Genomic DNA, 21692 nt, shown 5'->3' with positions numbered 1-21692 from the left:
GGAACCATTTAAAATTCTAGAGGAGAACACAGGCAGAAACCTCTTTGACACTGGTCTTAGCAACTTCTTACAAGACACATCTCTGGAAACGGGGGGAAAAAAGCAAAAATCAACTACTGGGTCTTCATTAAGATAAAAAGCTTTCCTTTGCTTCTACACAGCAAAGGAAACAATCAACAAAACTAAAAGGCAACCTACGGAATGGAAGAAGATACCGGCAAATGCCGTATCCGATAAATGCCGTAATATCCAAAATCTTGAATTTATAAAACCCAAGCCCAAAAGACAAATAATCCAGTTAAGAAATGGACAGAAGACATGGATAGGTATTTTTCCAAAGAAGACATACAGATGAACAACAGACACATGAAAAGACACTCAACATCACTCACCGTCTGGGAAATAGAAATAAAAACTACAATGAGATACCACCTCACACCAGGTGTTTGCAAGGATGTGGAGAAAGGGGAACCCTCTTACACTGTTGTTGGGAATGCAAATTGGTGCAGACACTCCAGAAAATAGTACAGAAGTTCCTCAGAAAGTTAAAAATAGAACTATCCTACAATCCAGCAATTGCACTACTAGGTATTTACTCAAAGAATACAAAAATACTGATTTGAAGGGATACATGCACCCTGATGTTTATAGCAGCATTATCAACAAGAGCTAAATTATGAAAAGAGCCCAAATGTCCATCAAATGATGGATAAAGAAGATGTGGTAAATATATACAATGGAATATTACTGAGCCATCAAAAAGAATGAAATCTTGCCATTTGCAGTGACGTGAAGAAGCCAGAGTGCAAGCAAAATAAGTCAGTCAGAAAAGACAAATACCATATGATTTCACTCATATGTGGAATTTAAGCCACAAAACAGATGAACATAGGGGAAGGAAGAAAAAAAGATAGGGAGGCAAACCATAAGGGACTCCTGACTACAAAGAACAAACTGAGAGTTCCTGGAGGGGAGGTGGGTGGGGGATGGGCTAAATGGGGGATGGATATTAAGGAGGGCACTTGTGATTAGCACTGGGTGCTATATGTAAGTGAAGAATCACTAAATTCTACTCCTGAAACCAATATTACACTATATGTTAACTAGAATTTAAATAAAAACTGGAAACAAAAAAATAAAGTACATACCATCTAAGAAAAAAACTTTATGAAATGGATTTCATCAAAAAACTTCTGGTCTTTGGGATACCTGGGTGGCTCAGTTGGTTAAGCGTCTGCCTTCAGCTCAGGTCATGATCCCAGGATCTTGGGAGGAAGTCCCACGTCGGGCTCCTTGCTCAGCAAGGAGCCTGCTTCTCCCTTTGCCTGCCGCTCCCCCTGCTTGTGCTCTTTCTGACAAATAAATGGATGAAATCGTTAAAAACAAAAACAAAAGTTAAAAAAACAAAAAGCAAAAAATCTTCTGATCTTTTAATGACATCCTTAAGAAAACCAAAAGGCACCCCAGGGAATGGGAGAAAATACTCAAAATACTTATATCTGACAAAGGACTTACACCTAGCAAATATGAAGAAACATTCTATGTCAATGTTAAGACAAGCAACCCAATTAAAAATGAACAAAAAATTGACCAGACATTTCACGGAAGATATAAATGTCAAATAGCACATGAAAAGATATTCAAGACCATAATTACTGGGAAAATACACATTAAAATGACAAAATACTACCAAACACTTATTAGAATGGCTTTTTTAAAACATGACATGCTGGTGAAGGTGTAGAACATCTGGAAATTCATACATTTCAGGTGGGAATATAAAACAGTAAAGCTTTTTTGGGAAAACTATTTTGCAGTCTCTTGTAAGGTAAGATATACTCTTACAATATGACCCAGTTATCCTACTCCTAGGTATTTGCCCAAGATAAAACTAAAAATACATATCCATACCAAAACTGGTGTGAAATATTCAGGGGCTTTATTCACCACCCAAACCTGGAGACAACCAAAAAGTCCTTCAACAAGTGAACAAATAAACTAAAGTACTATCAATTTTAATTTATTTATAAATTATATCTTGATGTGGGAAACAAAGGCAGAAGAAAAATTATTAAATTTCCTTACTACCTACAGCCCATTGACAAGTCCTTGGAACAGGCAGAGTGACATTCCTCTAGGGACTCAACTGCCTCGATGTTAATACTTGCTAAGGGCAAAAGGCAATCCTAGTCTGACGCTCCCCTCCCCCATCCTGTAAGTCTACTTTAACGTATAAAAATTCCCTTGGAAACTTCCTTTATCTCCAACCCCCCCAAGTTACGTGTTGGCAATCATCCCCCAAGCATATGGCCCACCGATATACATCTGAAGGGTCTCATGACTAAGGTTTTATTAGACGGTAATAAATGACCTTTTCCCAACAATAGCTAGCCCCCTCAAGGTCCTGGAAACCTTGCTTCCAAATTCCTTAGAGACTTAACACTATCCCTAACCCCCTCCCAACTTGAAAGTATATAATGGGCCATTCCTCATGACCCCATTGCAGCTCTTTCTGCCCACAGGTCCTGTCCCTGTGCTTTAATCAAATCACCTTTTTGCACCAAAGACATCTTAAGAATTCTTTCTTAGCTGTCGGCTTCGAACCCTAACATCTTTCCTACATCATCTAAGTTGAAAAAAAAGGAAGAAAGATAATTAACAAACTCAAGGAAAATATTTGTAATTTATCTCCACATAGGGCTACATTCCATTAAACATAAAGAATTCCTTAAAATTGCAGAAAATTTATCAAAACTCTTTTTTTTTCCAAATTGGAACAGTTTATAGAGAGAAAGATAAAGAACTCATGTCACAAGCCCCATGGCAAAAAAAAAAAAAAAAAAAAAAACCCACAACAGAGGTCTCCTGCAAAATTTCTGAACTTTCTTGAATAGCTTTTAAAGGCGGGATGCCTGGGTGGCTCAGTTGGTTAAGCCTGTGCCTTTGGCTCAGGTCATGATCCCAGGGTCCTGGGAAAGATTTGTGCATCAGGCTCCTAGCTCAGCATAGGGCTCCTTGCTCAGCATTCAGGCTCCTTGCTCAGCGTGGAGCCAAATTATCAAAACTCTTAACAGATAAATAGGAAAAAAGGGAATTAACTACTTGCATAAGAAAAGCCTATAAACATGATACTTCAGGGGCGCCTGGGTGGCTCAGTCGTTAAGCGTCTGCCTTCGGCTCAGGTCATGATCCCAGGGTCCTAGGATCAAGCCCCGCATCAGGCTCCCTGCTCCGCAAGAAGCCTGCTTCTCCCTCTCCCCCTCCCCCTGCTTGTGTTCCCTCTCTCGCTGTGTCTCTGTCAAATAAATAAATAAAATCTTTAAAAAAAAAAAAAAGATACTTAAAAATGAGAAAAACTTTAAACTCACTCAAAGTTTTTAAAAATACAAATTTAAAAAACACTGGGATGCCATTCTTCACCAAATTGGCAATATTTTTTAAATATGAAAACTGGGAAAAAATAAAAAGAGCTAAGATGGCGGCATAGTAGGAGGACCCTAGGCTTGCCTCATCCCTCAAATACAGCTAGATAACTACCAAATCACTCTAAATACCCAAGAAATCAACCTGAGAACTGTCAGAACAAACTGTACAACTAGAGGGATAGAAGAGACCACATCAAGGAAGTTGGGAAGTGCCAAGAGGTGCTTTGAGGGAGAAACGGACTGTGGGTGCTGTGGCGGGGAGGGAGCCCTGGTCTCGGAGAAAGGCAAGAGAGAGTGGTATGCACAGGGATACACACAAGAACACTTCTCCAAAGCCACTGACTGGGAAAACCAGATAGGCTGGTTTTCATGAGTTTTTATAACCAGCAAGGCTTAAAGCCTTGAGTTTTAGAGGTCCACAGGTTTGGCTGGGATAGAGACCTGGGGACACTGCCCTACTCCTGGAGAGAAGGCAGGCAAGCAACCCAGGGCAGATGGCACCATCTGAGGACTGCCCATGGCACATGGGGACAGACTGTTCACTCTCTTCCTGGAGCGTTATCTGCGAGAGGTGACTTTGCCTCTCCCGGGGACAAAAGGGACAAAAGAGCCAAGGCCGCGATTTCCCTCCCCCGTCCCTCAGAATAGGCAGAGAGACACGGGCTGAGGGTGGATAAATCAGACACTGGCTGTTTAGCCTGTTTTACCCCTGCACTCTTGCGTGACTGCCCTTCTTGATCAAACCTGCATTAGTTCCAGTGGAGTGAGACCCTACCCCAGAAGACTATCGCAGGTCCCCAGCACACCTAGTCCCTAAAGTTTGGAGTTTTGGAAAGTCAGCAGCCTTGGCTGGGATAGAGCCCAAAGTGCAATGAACTGCTCCAGGAAGGCAAGCAACCTGGAGACAGTATGAAAACAGTGATCTGAATAACACATGGGACACACGAGAGGAAATTACTCACTTTGCTGGGAGTTCTTCCCTGAGAGCAGCAAGCACAAACTCCCTCTCCAAGGGAAAAAGGACTGGGTGGCGCCATTTCCCTCCACGGCCTCTCAGCACAAACCAACTTCAATAAACAGCACAGCCCCAACACTGGCTGCCTGGCTGCCTAACCTGCTTACCTGCTTTCACGGAGTCTCTCCTCCCCAGCCCCCGTGCACTTCTGCAGCTAACACTTGACTCCAGCAAGTGTGCATAAGGGAAAGCACAGCAGCCCCTTCCCCAGAAGACCAGTAGAAAGCCAGGCATGCACGACGTCTACCAACCATAGAGTTCTTTTTTTTTTTTAAGATGAGAGAGAGAGCAAGAGAGCGAGCATGAGGAGGGGAGGGAGGAGCAGAGGAAGAGGGAAGAAGTAGGCTCCCTGATGAGCAGGGAGCCTGACGTAGGGCTTGATCCCAGGACCCTGAGATCAAGACCTGAGTCAAAGGCCAACACTTAAGTGACTGAGCCACCCAGGTGCCCCCCGACCACAGAGTTCTGCAAGGCTTCAGTTCTAATGGAAGTAGCATCAGGTCTCATGTAACAAGCAGACCAGATCACACCTAGTTAAAACTCATCACATTCTGGCCAAGATCCAAACACTGCCCACTGCAGGCAAGGAGGACCTCTGCAGATGACTGACCTGAGGGATAGAGCAGCAGAGTGCTGCAAGAGGGAGAGAAGAGGGAGAGTGCTGCATGATATATTCAAAGTGCTGAAATGGGAAATATCTGCAGCCAGGAATACTCTATCCAGCAAGGCTATCATTCAGAATAGAAGGAGAAAATTTCCCAAACAAAAACTAAAGGAATTCATGACCACTAAAACAGCCTTGCAGGAAATACTCAAGGTGACTCTCTGGGTGGGAAAGAAAGACCAAAAGTGACAGACTAGAAAGGGACAGAGAAAATCTCCAGAAACAATGACAAAACAAGTAATAAATGGCACTAAATTCTCATCTATCAATAATCACTTTGAATGTAAATGGACTAAACGCTCCAATCAAAAGACACAGGGTATCAGAATGGATAAAAGAAACAAGACCCATCTGTATGCTGCCTATAAGAGACTCATTTTAGACCTAAACATACCTGCAGATTGAAAGTGAGGGAATGGAGAAACATTTACCATGCAGTGGATGTCAAAAGCAACCCAGACTAGCAATACTTAAACCAGAAAAACTAGACTTTAAACCAAACACTACAACAAGAGATGAAGAAGGACACGGTATTGTAATAAAGGAGACAATTCATACAAGAAGATCTAACAATCATAAATGTATCTGCCCCCAACTTGGGAGTACCCAAATATATACAACAATTAATAACCAACATAAAGGAACTCATGGATAAATATACAGCAAAGAGTAGGGGACTTTATTTTTTTATTTTTTATATTTTTTAAAGATTTTATTTATTTATTTGACAGAGAGAGACACAGCCAGAGAGGGAACACAAGCAGGGGGAGTGGGAGAGGGAGAAGTGGACTTCCCGCCGAGCAGGGAGCCCGATGCGGGGCTCGATCCCAGGACCCTGGGATCATGACCTGAGCCGAAGGCAGACGCTTAACAACTGAGCCACCCAGGCGCCCCAAGAGTAGGGGACTTTAATACCCAACTTACATCAATGGACAGATCATCTAAACAGAAAATCAACAAGGAAAAAAAAAAAAAAAAAGAAAATCAACAAGGAAACAATGGCTTTGAATGACAAACTGGACCAGATGGATTTAACAGATAAATTCAGAACATTTTATCCCAACATTTCTTTTCAAGTACACATGAGACATTCTGCAGAATAGCTCACATATTAGGTCACAAATCAGGCCTCAATAAGTACAAAAAGATTGAGATCATACAATGCATCTTTTCTGACCACAACACTATGAAACTTGAAGTCAAGCACAAGAAAAAATTTGGGAAGACTACAAATACATGGAGGTTAAACACCATAAATTGGTCAACCAGGAAATTAAAGAAGAAATTAAAAAATACAAGGAAACAAATGAAAATGAAAACACAATGGTCCAAAGCCTTTGGGATGCAGCAAAAGCTGTCAGAAGAGGGAAATATACAGCAATACAGGCCTACCTCAAGAAGCAAGAAAAATCTCAAATACACCTAAAGGAGCTAGAAAAAGAACAACAAAGAAAGCCTACAGTCCTCAGAAGAAGGGAAATAATGAAAACTAGAACAGAAATAAATGATACTGAAACAAACAAACAAAAAGACAGAACAGATGAATGAAACCAGCTGTTTCTTTGAAACTATTCATAAAATTGATAAACCCCTAGCCAGACTTACCAAAAAAAGAGAAAGGACCCAAATAAATAAGATCACAAGTGAAAGAGGGGAAAGAACAACCACCACCACAGAAAACCAAATATTGTAAGAGAATATTATGAAAAATTAAATGTCAACAAATTGGACAACCTGGAAGAAATGGAAAAATTCCTAGAAACATATAAATGACCAAAACTGAAACAGGAAGAAATAGAAAACTTGAACAGATCAATAACCAGTACAGAAACTGAATGAGTAATCAAAAATCTCCCAACAAACAAAAGTCCAGGGCAGGATGGCTTCACAAGGGAATTCTACCAGGTGTTTAAAGAATTAGTTCCTATTCTTGTGAAGCTGTTCCAAAAAAACAGAAAAGGAAGGAAAACTTCCAAACTCATCCTATGAGGCCAGTATTATCTTGATTCCAAAACCAGACAAAGACTCTACTAAAAAAGAGAAATACAAGCCAATATTCCTGATGAACATGGGTGCAAAAATTCTCAACAAAATACCAGCAAATCAAATCCAACAGTACATGAAAAGAATGATTCACCATGATCAAGTGGGATTTATTTTGGGGCTGCAACAACAGTCATTCAATATTCGCAAATCAACATGACACACTACATTAATAAAAGAAAAAGAATGAGACCATACAATCCTCTCAATAGATGCAGAAAAAGCATTTGACAAAGTACAAAGATCCATTCATGATAAAAACCCTCAAGAAAGTAGGGACAGAGGGAACATAACTCAACATAATAAAGGCCATATACAAAAAACCCACATCTTCCATGGGCAAAAACAGAGCTCTTCCTCTATGGTCAGGACCAAGACATGGATGTCCACTCTCACCACTGTTATTTAACACAGTATTGGAAGTGCTAGCCACAGCAATCAGATAACAAAAAGAAAAGGCATCCAAATAGGCAAGGAAGAAGTCAAACTGTCTCTATTTGCAGATGACATGATACTCCATATAGAAAACCCAAGACTCCACCAAAGAAATTGCTAGAACTGACACATGAATTCAGTAAAGTCGCAGAATATAAAATCAACATACAGGAATCTGTTCCATTTCTGTACACCAACAATGAAGCAGCAGAAAGGGAAATCAAGGAATCAGTCCCATTTAAAATTGCACCAAAACCGTAAGATACCTACAAATAAACCTAACCAAAGAGATAAAAGATCTGTACTCTGAAAACTAAAACACTGATGAAAGAAACTGATTTTAAATGACTCCAACAATAACACAAAAATACAACCACTATGAAGTTATTCATACCATTTTATGTAATAGTGAAAAAACTAAAGTTTCATTAGGAGAGGCTTGAGGGTGCCAGGGTGCTGGGATCAAGCGCCACATCGGGCTCCAGGCTCACAGGGAGTCTGCTTGTCCCACTCCCTCTACCCCTCCCCTCTGCTCCTGCTCTCTCTCTCTCTCTCCCTCAAATAAGTAAAATATTTAAATAAAAAAGGAGAGGCTTGTTTAAATATGGTAAACATATATAGGGGGGAAAAAAGAAAGAAGCCATTGCAAATATATGCATAGGTGTGCATCTATGCGTTTTGTATGCATATGTATACACTTATGACTGCCGTTTATTGTTAAATGCAAAAAACACAGCATGTCTGGTAAAATCTTTCATTTGTTTAAAACTACATTCAGGGGCACCTGGGTGGCTCAGTCGGTTAAGCATCTGCCTTTGGCTCGGGTCATTATCCCAGGGTCCTGGGATGGGGCTCCTTGCTCAGCAGGGACGCTGCTTCTCCTTCTCCCTCTGCCTGCTGCTTCCCCTGCTTATGCTTGATCTCTCTCTCTCTCTCTCTCTGTCAAATAAATAAATAAAGTCTTAAAAAAAAAAAATACATTCAATTGGTGAGGCTGTAAGGACATAGGTACTCTCACACATTGCTGGTATGAATGCAAAGTGTACAATCATTTGGAGGGATATTTGGCAATACTGAACAAGACAGCCTTTAAAAGCAATTAACAACTCTTAAAGAAGTCTATACCAGAGATACATCTTCAACAATACAAAAATATATATAAACAAAGCTATTCTCTATAGCCTAGTCTTGTTTGCAACTGGAAAACACTGAAAAGAATCTAAATGCCCATATACATAAGATTAGTTAAAATATAGTGCATCCAACAACAAAGTAAAATGCAGCAGTAAAACAAAACAAAACAAACAAAATGAGGAAGATCTCTATTACCTGATACAGAGTGACTTCTTCCAGGATATACTGAAAATGGGGGGGGAAAAATCAAATTCCGAAAGAATAGCTGTAGTATACAACCTTTCATGTAAGAAAAAAAATGGGATATACAAAAATAAGCATATATCAGTTCATTTCTGCAAAGGAAATTCAAGGAGTATAAAGCAGAAACTACCAAGACTGATTATATACAGGGCGTGGTTAGGAATGTTTTTCCTATGTATAATATATGAGGAAGGAAGTGACACTTCTCTTTATAAACCTTTTTGTGTAGGTCTGACACTTGGAACCACGGTAATATTTCACATAACCAAAAAATAAATACATATTTCAACATAACCAACATGTGGGGGGAAACCCAAAATGGAATACAAAAAATAACAAACTGAATTGTAAAACAAATGGGTAACATAAACAAATTTAACTGGGCAGATTAAGAACTGACTTAAGTAACTTTAGAAACAGTAGTTTTGACTATATACTATAAGACTGAAGACATACTGTACACAAATACTGTACTCTAGTTAGGAAATTTGCTCTTCAGAGGGGTATGTTTTGGTAATTTTGAAACTCTGTTTCAAATATAAAAACAATCAAAAAACTTCTAAAATTAAGCAAAGTATATATATCAAGGATAATGAGAATGAGGTTTTTAACTTTCATAAAAAGGAATTACAATGAAGAAAAATGGGAAGACTAGAAGAGAATGAACCCTGTGCTTTTATTTGGAATCACATATATTAATATGAATTCATGGTTTTACATACACACAACCACACGTACACATATGTACAGAAGAATACTTGTAGAAAGAAGGATGTCTACATATGGGACTATAAACATATACTTCCTGTTGACTGAGAGGACCTCAAAATAATGCTACCACAAAAACATGCGTTTCTGTGTACACAATACTGAGTACACAATGAGTACACAAATACTGTTTTCTAAAAACCATTCTCCAATAACAGGAATCAGGATTCCTTAGAAAAATGGTTGATTCCAGAGTTGGGTGGGGAAAAAACAAGATGTGTCTAATACATAATGTGGTGGGAGAAAGGAGTACAATGCCAAAAAACATGGGAGCATATCAAAAGGACAAACCTGAAAAAAAGCCCAATGGCTAAACCTGAGAGCCATTACAACAAAATGACAGCATTAAGATTATAACCAAAAAAATGAAATAAATATCAATGAGTCCATACTAATAAATATTTAAGTAAATAAAATAGGGAGAAGGGACAGCTATTCCTTACAGACTTCCAACTATTAAACATAGAAGGAATAATGGAAATCCTAAATAACCTTGAAACAAACACTAACACAATCATTGTGGAAGGTAAAAGGCATGGATGGATAAAATCAGTGGGTAAAAGTATGATGAGAAACATGACATTTGCATAATCTCAAAGTATATCCCCCCAAGATACAGATAAAATTGAAAGGAAAAAGCAGTAACTTTACAGTAGAAAACTTTGGTACAATTTAACCAAGAGATGAAAGTTAACATCACATGTATTAAGACACACTGACTACTTATATGTATGATGCACAGAGAATGGCACAGCATTACTTCTGTAGCATTAATGCCAAGGCTGCATGACATGAATTAAATCGTGAAAAATGCCAACAAGGGGCTACTGGGTGGCTTAGTCAGTTAAATGTCCGACTCTTAATCCCAGCTCAGGTCTTGATCTCAGTGTCATGAGTTCAAGCCCTGCACTGGGCTCCACGCTGGGCATGGAGCCTACTTAAAAAAAAAAAAAAAAAAAGCCAACAAGATGACAGTTCTTAAAACTATCTGATAAAGACCTTAAAACAACTATTTCCGGGCGCCTGGGTGGCTCAGTTGGTTAAGCGACTGCCTTCGGCTCAGGTCATGATCCCGGGGTCCTGGGATCGAGTCCCACATCGGGCTCCCGGCTCGGCGGGGAGCCTGCTTCTCCCTCTGACCCTCTCCTCTCTCATGCTGTTTCTCTCTTGTTCGCTCTCCAATAAATAAATAAATAAAATCTTTAAAAAAAAAAAAAAACAACTATTTCTAAAAATGCTGAAAAAAAATGCTGAGATAAGCAATCACAAACTTTCTTGCAACAAATATTGAAAGTGAAAATCTTGTCAACAGCCAACAAGTGAAAATTTTGAAGTTAAAAATATAGTAACTAAAGTTAAAAAATAAATGAACAGATTCAACAGCACAATGGAGATGGCAAAGGAATTTAAAGAGATAAATAGAAACTATCCAATACTAACAGAAAATATTGAACATAAATGTACAAAGGCTCAGGGAACGATAAGACAATAACAGATGATGAGACAATAACAGAAGGATAAGAGAAAAGAGAGAGACTGAAAATATTTGAGAAAATCAATGCCTGAAAACCTCCTAAATTTTGCAAGAGACACAGACTTACAGATTCAAGAAACTAAGAAAACTTCAAAAAGGATAAACACAGAGAAATCCACAGCCAGATATAGCATAATAAAATTGCCAAAAAGCGAAGCTAAAGAAACTATTATATAAGCAGTAAGAGAAAAATAAAATACTACCACATAGAGGGATAATGATTCAAGTAACTGATTTCCCATCAGAAACCACAGAAGTCAGAAGTGGCACACATGTTTAAACGGTTGAAAGAAAGGAAATGTCAGCCTAAAATAATCTACCCAGAAAAATTAACTAGCAGGAATGAAAGTAAAATAAAGACATTCTCAGATTATAGAAAACTAAGAATATATAACCCCTGATAGCTTCTCTGTAATAACTGCTACAAAAAAGTTCTTCACATGGAAGGGAAATACCAGAAGGAAACCTGAATCATCAATAAAGAGCAACGGAAATATTTATCTGAATAATGCAAGATTATTTCTCTTAATTCTTTAAATTTGTTTCAAGGTTGAAAACAAAAGATATGAACATCTTCTGATAGTTTTCAATGTATGCCAATGCAATACATGACATTATAGCATAAAAGAGAGACAGTTAAAGCCTAAAAGATGTTAATGTTTCTACATTCCAAAATTAGAGGGTAAAACAGACAGTGAAAACTTAAGTACATACTGTGTAACCCCTAAAGCAAATACTTAAAAAGGCTACATAAAAAGATACACTCAAAAATAATAAAATAAATGGAAAACCAAAAAGTATTCAAATAACCCAAAAGAGGGCAGAAAGGGGGGGAAAGAGGAACAAAAAAGGAACAAAGAGAAAACAAAGAATAAAGTAGTAAACCTAAATCCAAACATACCAAATTTACATTAAATATGAATTGCCTAACCAGTAAAACTCAAACACAAAAATTGTCATAATGACCAAAAAAAAAAGAAAAAAACCTAAACCATGACACAATATCCTGTCTACAAGAAACAGACTTCAACTATATTGATATAGGCAGACTAAAGTAAAGGAATGAGAAAATACACACCATGCAAAGACCAACCAAAGAACAGGGCTGGTTATATTATACATTGAATGCAAAAACATATTGAAGAGCAAAGAAAATTACCAGAAATAATGAGGGGAATTACATAATGAGAAAAGGGCCAATTCAACAAGAAGCCACAGCACTGCTAAATGTATATGCACCTAACAGAGCTCCATACTACATGAAACAAAAACTGACAAAAGAAATAGAAATCAATGGTATAAACACTCAATCTAACAACAGCAGGATTCACATTCTTTTTAAGTACATAAGGAACAAACACTCATGTAAAGCAAAGCCTTACATTAAAACAAAACCGACAGTATAGAAAGTATTACCTCAAACCATAATTAAACTAGAAATTAATAACAAAAGATGGGAAACTCCCTCAACATTTTAAAATCAATTATACTTTTCATTCTCAGAAGTTGAAATTTTTTGTATCTTTCATACTTCAACTTAACATTTTTAAGTTTAGAATCCTTAAACCATTAATTCTATCATCTACGTCATTTTGAAGTCAGCTTCAATTGATAAGATTTCTCTCCTCATATTCTCCAGATCTATGCAGGCCTGACATTTTTTTTAATCTGCTTTATTCACTTTTCAAAGTAAAACTTCTGTTACCTTCCCACTCTTTTCCAACATATTGGGAGCCAAAAATTACTGGCCTAAGATAGTTACACAATCCAATGTAAAAACTGGGCAGAATATCTGAATAGACATTTTTCCAAAGAAAATGTCCAGATAGCCAACAGGTACATGAAAAGATGCTCAACAATACTAATCATCAGGAAAATGCAAATAAAAAACCACAATGAGATATCACCCTCACACCTGTTAGAATGATTATCATCAAAAAGACAAGAAGTAACAAGTGTTTGTGAGAATGTGGAGAAAAAGGAACACTTGTGCACTACTGGTAGGAATGTAAACTGGGGGAGCCACTATTGAAAACAATACGGAGGTTCCTCAAAAAATTAAAAATAGAACTACCATATGATCCAGCAATTCTCCTTCTGGGTATATATACAAGAGAATTTAAATCAGGATCTCCAAGAGATATATGCACTTCCATGTTCCACTGCAGCATTATTTACAATGGCCAAGATAAGGAAACAACCTAAGTGTCCACTGGAGGATGAATGGATTAAAAAAGGGTGGTGTATATTACACAGTATTATTCAGCCATTAAAAAAAAAAGAATGAAATTTTGCCATTTGCAGCAACATGAATGGACCTCAAGGGCATTATGCTAAATGAAATAACTCAGAGAAAGACAAGTACTGTACCGAGCTCTCTTATATGTGAAATCTAAAACAGCAATAACAAAACCAAGCTCACAAATACAGACACTGGTGGTTGCCGGAGGTATGGGGACTGGGGAGGAGGGGGGCAATGGGAGGCAGGGATGGGTGAAGGGGATCAAACAGTAAAAAAGGGAAAAAAAAGAAATTCAATACTAAAAACCCATTTGAAAATACAGCTCTGTGGCCCATCTTGATGGATATAAAATAACACTGTATGAAATATCATTAAAGAGGGAAAATGAAATATAAAATGGTATTTTTAAGACAAGTTGATTATAACTACACAGAATATGTATGTGTACATTAGTAAAGATAAATTATTTTGAATAAAAAATGGTGTAATATTTATTATTTTTGGTAAATTTAAGTTTGGAAAAAATTAGAATGGAAGAAAGAGATGTGCAGAAAGGTCTAATACAAAAAAATTATTTGCATAAGATAGTTGTAGTTTTCCTCATACATCAGTCACCAGTATTTTTGTTCAGTGCACTTTTTTCTGCCTTTCAACTTGGTAAAATGGTAAGATGTAAAAAGAATATTTTTATTCCATGTTTAAGAGGAATGCTATAGCATAAAATCTTTTCTCAGTTATTGCTGATGAGGGAGTGGTGGTAGCATAATGTAAAGTTACAGGTACAGGGCTGTTTAAGGGTAAGCAAAACCTGGTGAAGAGTTGGTTAGTAAATATTTTAGTCTTTGCAGGCCACATGGTTACTGTCTTAATTACTCAATTCTGCTGTTGTAGAATGTAAGAATCCATAGACAATGGGCATGCAGGTTAAGTATAACTGTATACCAGTAAAACTATTCATGAACACTGAAATTTGAACTTCACATGATTTTCATGAGTTAAGAAATACAATTCTGCTCGTGAATTTTTAAACCACTTAAAAATGTAAAACTACTCATAGTTTGCTAGTCATACAAAATCAGACAACAGGCCAGATTTGACCCACAAACCATACTCTGAATAACTTTAGGACTCAAATCATACAGATTATGTTCTCCAACACAATAAAATTTTGAAAAACCAAAACCAAAAGAAAAACTTGGAATTCCACAAATATTTGGAAATTAAACAATACATTTCTAAATTACCCATGAGTCAAAGAAGAAATCACAAGCAAATTTTTTTTCACAAGCAAAATTAATAGAAAGTACTGTGAACTGAATTATAATTAAAATCACAGTATCAAAACGTATGAGATGAGAGGACACCAAAAATGGTGGAGTAGGGAGCTCCTAGGATCCATCCCTCCACTGAAATTATTAAGGTGGCAAAAAAACGTAAGATCAACTTTTTCAGAATTCTAAACCTAATCAGAAACTTACTACAATCAGGACAGTGCTTTAAGAAGAAAGGGGCTGTAAATTTTGTCATTTAAAGAAATCTTATCAGGACACTGCCTAACAACAAAGATAATGGAATGGAGACTTTAGTGACCACATATGACAAGGAATACAGTGTGCAAAAATAGTTTAGACTTTAAACAAGTGGACTGTCACTAAACAAGTGGATGACTGCACCTCACAAGAAGCAACAACACAAACCCTGGGGAGGGGGGAAATATTCTGATTTCCTGAGCCACCATACTATAAAATTCAAAGTGCCTACTTATCAAGACAAATTTTCATTAAAAATTTATTAGGCATGGGGCGCCTGGGTGGCTCAGTTGGTTAAGCGACTGCCTTCGGCTCAGGTCATGATCCTGGAGTCCCGGGATCGAGTCCCGCATCGGGCTCCCTGCTCGGCGGGGAGTCTGCTTCTCCCTCTGAAACTCCTCCCTCTCATGCTCTCTGTCTCTCATTCTCTCTGTCTCAAATAAATAAAAAAATAAATAATAAAAAATAAAAAAAAATTTACTAGGCATGTAAACAAACAAGTATGGCCCATTCACAGAATGAAAAAAGTTAACAGAAAGTGTCCCCAACGAAGCCCAGAGATTAGACTTTCTAAAAAAAATCAACTATCATAAATATGCCAAAGAGCTAACAGAAACCAGGGATAAAAACTAAAGGAAACCAGAACAGCATATCAATAAACAGAAAATAACAATAAAGAGACAGAAATTACAAAAAGGGACCAAATACAAATTCTGAAACTGAAAAGCACAATAACTGAAATGAAAAATTCCTGAATTTTAGAGAGGTTCAACATAAAATTTCAATAGGCTGAAGAAAGAATAAATGACCATGAAGATAGGTAAATTAAGATTATCTAGTCTGAGGGGTGCCTGGGTGGCTCAGTTGGTTAAGCGACTGCCTTCGGCTCAGGGCATGATCCCGGAGTCCTGGGATCGAGTCCCGCATTGGGCTCCCGGCTCTCGGAGAGCCTGCTTCTCCCTCTGACCCTATCCCTCTCATGCTGTTTCTCTCTCTCTCTCTCAAATAAATAAATAAATAAATAAATAAAATCTTTAAAAAAAAAAAAAGATTATCTAGTCTGAGGAATGGGAAAAGAGGAAACTGAAGAAAAATGAAAAGAGCCTAAGAGACAACATCAAGTGTACCAACATATGCAAAATGAGAGGTCCAGAACAAAATAAGAGAATCATAAAGAATATCTGAACAGGGCGCCTGGGTGGCTCAGTTGGTTAAGGGACTGCCTTCGGCTCAGGTCATGATCCTGGAGTCCCGGGATCGAGTCCCGCATCGGGCTCCCTGCTCAGTGGGGAGCCTGCCTCTCTCTCTGACCCTCCCCCCTTCTCATGCTCTCTATCTCATTCTCTCTCTCAAATAAATAAATAAAATCTTTAAAAAAAAAAAAAAATATCTGAACAGCGGCCAATCTACGTAACTTAAAAAATTCAATGAACCCCAAAGAGAATAAACTCAAAGACATCCACAGTGAGATGTAGTATAATCAAACTGTTGAAATCCCCAAAAAGAATCCTACAAGCAAGAAAGGAGAAGCAACCCACCATCAGACATCATGGAGGCCAGAAGGCAGTGCAATGACATATCTAAAGTGCTGAAAAGAAAAAAGCTGTCAACCAACAAATCTGTATCTGATAAAAAATGTCTTTCAAAAATAAAGAGATCAGCTTATGGCATGACAGTATGAGGAGCTTGAGTGACCTGCTGCTCCCCACTGAAACTGATGAAAACTATTTATTTAAAGCCTCTGGAAACTGATCTAAGGACAAACGGCAAAATGAAGAAACATATATTCAAGAACAACTTCAAAAATTCATTAAGAAAGATGAGTCTGTATCTGAACCAAAACCACTGCCTCCCTCCCTCATCTCAGCTCAGGGAAGGGGAATCTCCACTCCAGATTCCTGCAACCAAGAACACAGGGCTCCCTTTCCACCCCTCCCCCCCAGGTCCCATTCAGAGGGCTTTCTTCCCAGGAGTAAGAGAGTTTCTCATCCAGCCCCGAGCTGCCTGTTAATAGGGTTGAATCCTGAGCAAGTGTGGTTGAGAGGCAGGTGTTCCAGCCCTTCCAGCCCCCACTGGTGGAATGTATACTTTATTGGGTGTGGGCATGGAAAAGACCAGGACCCTGATCATCCCTGCCCTGGGTTATGAGGAAAAGCAAACCCAGATGACCTCTGGCTACACCCTCCCCTCCACAAAGTACTGTCACTCAGAGAGAAACTTGCCATTGTTCCTACCCCACCTCCAGAGACTCGGCTCAGAGCTTTTGTTTGAGGGAAGCAGCAGACATTAAAACAGATGGCTCTTAATTTCTTCCCACAGGGACTGACTTCATTTGCAAGAGCATGGAGAAGGTCAAGCCTAAAGGACTCCTAAAAAAACAAGCAAAAGTCAATTAGCAGATTCAAGATACAGAGGCTAAACTGTCGATAAGCTAGTTTGCAGGAGAGAACTGAGGACTAAAACAACTGGGAAGAGCCCACCCAGGGTCAGAACAAATATCAAACACTAATCTCAAAAACTATTTCTTCAAAGGACCCACATTTTGATTGGATTAACTTTCAAAGTAGTTTATGCCCCGGGGCATTATGGAAAACAATTAAACAATTAGTTCCCAGCAAGCGGATCTTGGCTGCTGGGTGTGGTAAGGGAAAGACAGCCCTAACAAAACCAGTCATCCCAGGGTGATTGTGGGCATATTCAAATTGCCCCTCCCTGAGGACCACCATCTGAGGACTAACCTTGTGGGAAAGACGACTACAATGAGATACGACTTCACATCCATTAGGATGACTAGAATTGGATGAAGTCAGATAATGACAAGGTTGGTGAGAATGTAGACGTAGACAAGTTAGAGCCCTCATACACTGTTGCTGTGAACGTAAAATGGTTGCAGCCATTTTGGAAAAGAGTTGGGCTGTTTCTCCAACAATTAAACATAGCTACATAAGACCCAGCAAAAACACTCTTAAGTATACACCTAGAGAAATGAAAAATTATGTCTACAAAGAAATTTGTACATGAATGTTTTAGCAGAATTATTCTTAATAGCCTAAAGGTGGAAACAACCTAAATGTCCATCAATGAATGAATGCATAAACAAAATGTGGTATATCCATAATACGGAACATTATTCCGCCACAAATAGAATGAAGTACTGATACATGCTACAACATGGATGAGCATTGAAGCATTATGCTAAGTAAAAGAAGCCAATCACAACAAACCACATATTATATGGTTCCATTCATACAGAATGTTCAAAACTGGAAAATCTATAGAGAGAAAAAGTAGATTAGTGGTTGCCTAGGGCTGGGCAGATAGGGTTCAAGGAGATATGGGGTTATGGCTAATAAAGTGCATGGACTTCTTGGGGTGATGAAAATATTCTAAAATGAATGTAGTGATGGCTGTACATAGATTAAAAACCACTGAACCGTAACCAGTTTAGGGTTTAACCCAGTTAAACAGGCAACCCAGTTTTAACCCAGTTAAAACAGGTAACTGTACGGTGTGTGAATTATATTTAAATATATCTGTCAAAAGAACTGAAAGGAGAAATTAAGGCATTTGCAGATAAAGAAAATATGAGGGAATTTGTTGCTAATAGACCTACCCTACAAGAACTGCCAAAGGGACTTCTTCAGGCTAAAATGAAAGGAAAATAGAAAGTAACTCAAAAGTGTATGAAAAAATAAAGAACATGGGTAAAGATAACTACATAGATAAATATAAAAGCCAGTACTACTGTGTTTTTGGTTTGCAACTCCTCTTATTTCTTTTCGTATGACTTAAAAAGAAATGGACAAGCTGATCCTAAAATTCATATGGAATTGCAAGGGGCCCGGAAAGCCAAAACAACCTTGAAAAAGAACAAAACTGGAGGAGTGACATTTTGCGATTTTAAAACTTACTACAATCTACAGTAATCAAAGTAGTGTGGTACTAGCATAAGGACAGATACTGAGACAAACAGAATAAATTTGAAAGACGTGAAATAAACCTATACATCTGTGGCTAATTGATTTCAACAAGGATGCCAAGACCATTCAACAGGGAATGAACAGTCTCTTCAACATATGGTCCTGGGACAACTGGCTATGTGCATGTAAAAGAATGCAGTTGGACCTCACACCATATACAAAAATTAACTCAAAAATGGATCAATGACATAAATACAAGAGCTAAAACCATAAAACATTTAGAATACACAGAGATAAATCATGACTTTGGATTTGAAAAAAAATTCTTAGATTTGACACCAAAAGCACATGTAACAAAAGAAAAAAATAGACAAATTGGACTTCAAATTAAAAAAAAATCTGTACACCAAACCAAAGGACATTATAAATAAAGAGTGAAAAATACCTACAGAATGGGAAAAAAACTTCCAAACCATATATGTAACAGTTCAGAATATATAAAGATTTCTTACAACTCAACAAAAATACCCAAATTAAAAAATGGACAATGGACCTGAATAGACATTTCTACAAAGAAAATATACAAATGGCTAACAAGTACATGGAAACATGCCCCAATTCAGTCTTTAGGAAAACGCAAATCAAATCCATGACATACCACTTCAAACATACTAAAATGGTTAATTTTCTTAAAAAAAAAACAAAAAACAAAAAAACAGGAAGTAACAAGCATTGGCAAGGAAGCTTGGTAATTCTACGTTTAACCTACAGCGAAATCGCCAAACTATTTCCCACAACAGCTGCACCATTTTATATCCCAAAAGCAATGTACAAGGTTCCGATTTCTCTACTTCCTTACCAACACTTATTTCCTGTTTTTTTCTTTTAATTAGATTCTGCCTTCAACTTCAAACGGCCCCTGTTTCTGCAATCCAGGTAACAGGCACTTAAAAATTCATCTTTTTTGTTCACTTTTCTTTTAAAAATTTCTCTTCAAAATTTATTTAAAAAAATAACCCATCTTAGAAGTAGTTCACATGTCACAAAAGTTTAAGAAATGCCTGGGAAATATAATCACTGTTTAAAATAATGGTTACCTCTGGGGATAAAGGAAGAAAAGAGATGAATCCAGGAATGGGTACACGGAGAACTTCAACTATCATAGTAATGTATTACTTTTACGTTTGGATGATAAATCAGAGGTTCACTGTATTTTTTTTTTTTTTTTGCATCTCTCATTGTGTTATTCTTTATATGTTTGTATGTCTTAAGTACTTATTTCATAACAGATGTGGAAATCCCCTCAAAAAAGACAAAGAAAAAAAAAGTTAATCTTACATTCCCTCATCACCCCTCCCATCAAAGACACAGGATCATACTAGGTATCTGCAACTTACTTTTCTCACATAACAATCTAACATTCTCTAGATCAAAAGTGTGTAAAGAGGTAAATCTGTTTCTACAGCTGCAAAGTATTTCATAACACGAATGTCCCACAATTTATTCAAACATTCTACAGATGGGGATATACAGGTTGTTTCCAGTTACTCGTCATAAAAACAAACCTGTAAATTTTTTACTGTCTTCCCCAAACATGTTATGTTTAATATAAATTTATTTTCACCAAGAGATTTGAACACGGAAATCTAGTTCTTTTCCTACTCAGTGAGAAATCAAGGTAATAATCCACAAAATAATGTAACAATTCCCCCAAAGAGTACCTGTACACAGACGCACATACCTACCTCTGAACAGAACAATGTGCTTCCAGAACAAATGTTAATATTGCAATGCCCAGAGGTCCTCATCTGAAACATAAAGGGCATTAAAAAACTTTTTTCAATCTAGCCCATGAGTATGCTACAAACTGATTAGTTTATCAAAACTACAACGTTTGCACGCGAAACAGGACGGAGAAAATAAGAGAAAGTAGGTCCAACAGGTTAGGCTGTTCCTGAAAGCGCCCTGGGGACACGAGATCTTTCATTTTGGGCCCGCATGGTGTCAATAAAAACCCATTTAAACGAGAAAAAATGAGAGGAAAACGGCTCAGAATCCCTCCTACGAGCTAATATCCGCAACCGTCTAGCTTCATCAGTGGTGGCAAGGTGACTAAAGAAAGAGAAGTTACTCTCCGATATTTTATAGAGAGGCGAGAGAGAAAAATGAACAGGCCCGCTCCTCCCCCAACTCAGGCCGGCCACGCGATCCCGAAGTGGGTGGCCTTACTAACGGACACTTTTCTAGCTGATGTGAAGCTCAGCACTCACCACAAAACAAAACTTGGCGAGCTTCTGTACTTCCCTCAGATTTGTTCCTTGGCTGCTTTCCACAGCTGGTACGCCGGCACTACTTTCCCTCAGTACGAACGCCGCCATCTTACGTCTCAGATGAGCTCTAGGGGATAGGGCGATAAAAGCCTGGAGTGGGCGTCACAGCCAAATAGGTCCGCGCCCAACCGCCGTGCAATGCTGAAATGGCTCCGCCGGCAACGTGACCCAGCTTCCCTGCGGCCCCTCCCCCAGTTTTCCAGAGCGACTGCGCTTCCTCTTACAGCCTTTATCTTCATCGAAGTTGCCTCGTTCTTCCTCCTTTTTTTTCTTTTTCCACCCCAGATTTCTTTTACCTTTGCCTCCACTCTTTTCTTCTTTCTACATTCTAGTTATCTCTCGTTCTCCTCGACTTTCAGTTACCTCACAGGTGTACGGCATTTTATAATGACAAACCTGTCGTTCTGTTA

General features: G+C 38.2%; 1 protein-coding gene across 42 annotated transcripts in view; it reads right to left on the bottom strand.

Moving 5' to 3' along the window:
- Positions 1-21387, bottom strand: part of LOC129045928 (uncharacterized) — a 149734-nt gene extending 128347 nt beyond the window's left edge. For 9 of the 42 annotated variants that reach the window (XR_010406160.1, XR_010406164.1, XR_010406161.1 and 6 more), the window contains exons 1-4: positions 21223-21385; positions 20698-20760; positions 17272-17401; positions 1149-1352 (exon numbers count right to left, since the gene is read on the bottom strand). Coding sequence is in view for 9 of the 42 variants with exons in the window: in XM_054508525.2 (XP_054364500.1) it covers positions 1251-1352; positions 17267-17401; positions 20698-20760; positions 21223-21330 (408 nt within the window). In the remaining 33 variants the exon portion in view is untranslated. Of the gene's footprint in view, positions 1-1148; positions 1353-17250; positions 17402-18645; positions 18678-20049; positions 20255-20697; positions 20761-21222 lie in introns of all 42 variants that reach the window. The other 33 variants (XR_010406162.1, XR_010406165.1, XR_010406163.1 and 30 more) reach the window with 15 other exon arrangements.
- Between the last annotated feature and the right edge of the window lie 305 nt (positions 21388-21692).

This window comes from Mirounga angustirostris, unplaced genomic scaffold (genome assembly GCF_029215605.1).
Source record: "Mirounga angustirostris isolate CCGP_5_RB_7025 unplaced genomic scaffold, mMirAng1.0.hap1 SCAF_11, whole genome shotgun sequence".
In the NCBI taxonomy this organism is placed as follows: Eukaryota; Metazoa; Chordata; class Mammalia; order Carnivora; family Phocidae; genus Mirounga; species Mirounga angustirostris.
Note: the sequence above shows the minus strand (reverse complement) of the source record. Positions and strands in the feature narration are given on the sequence as shown.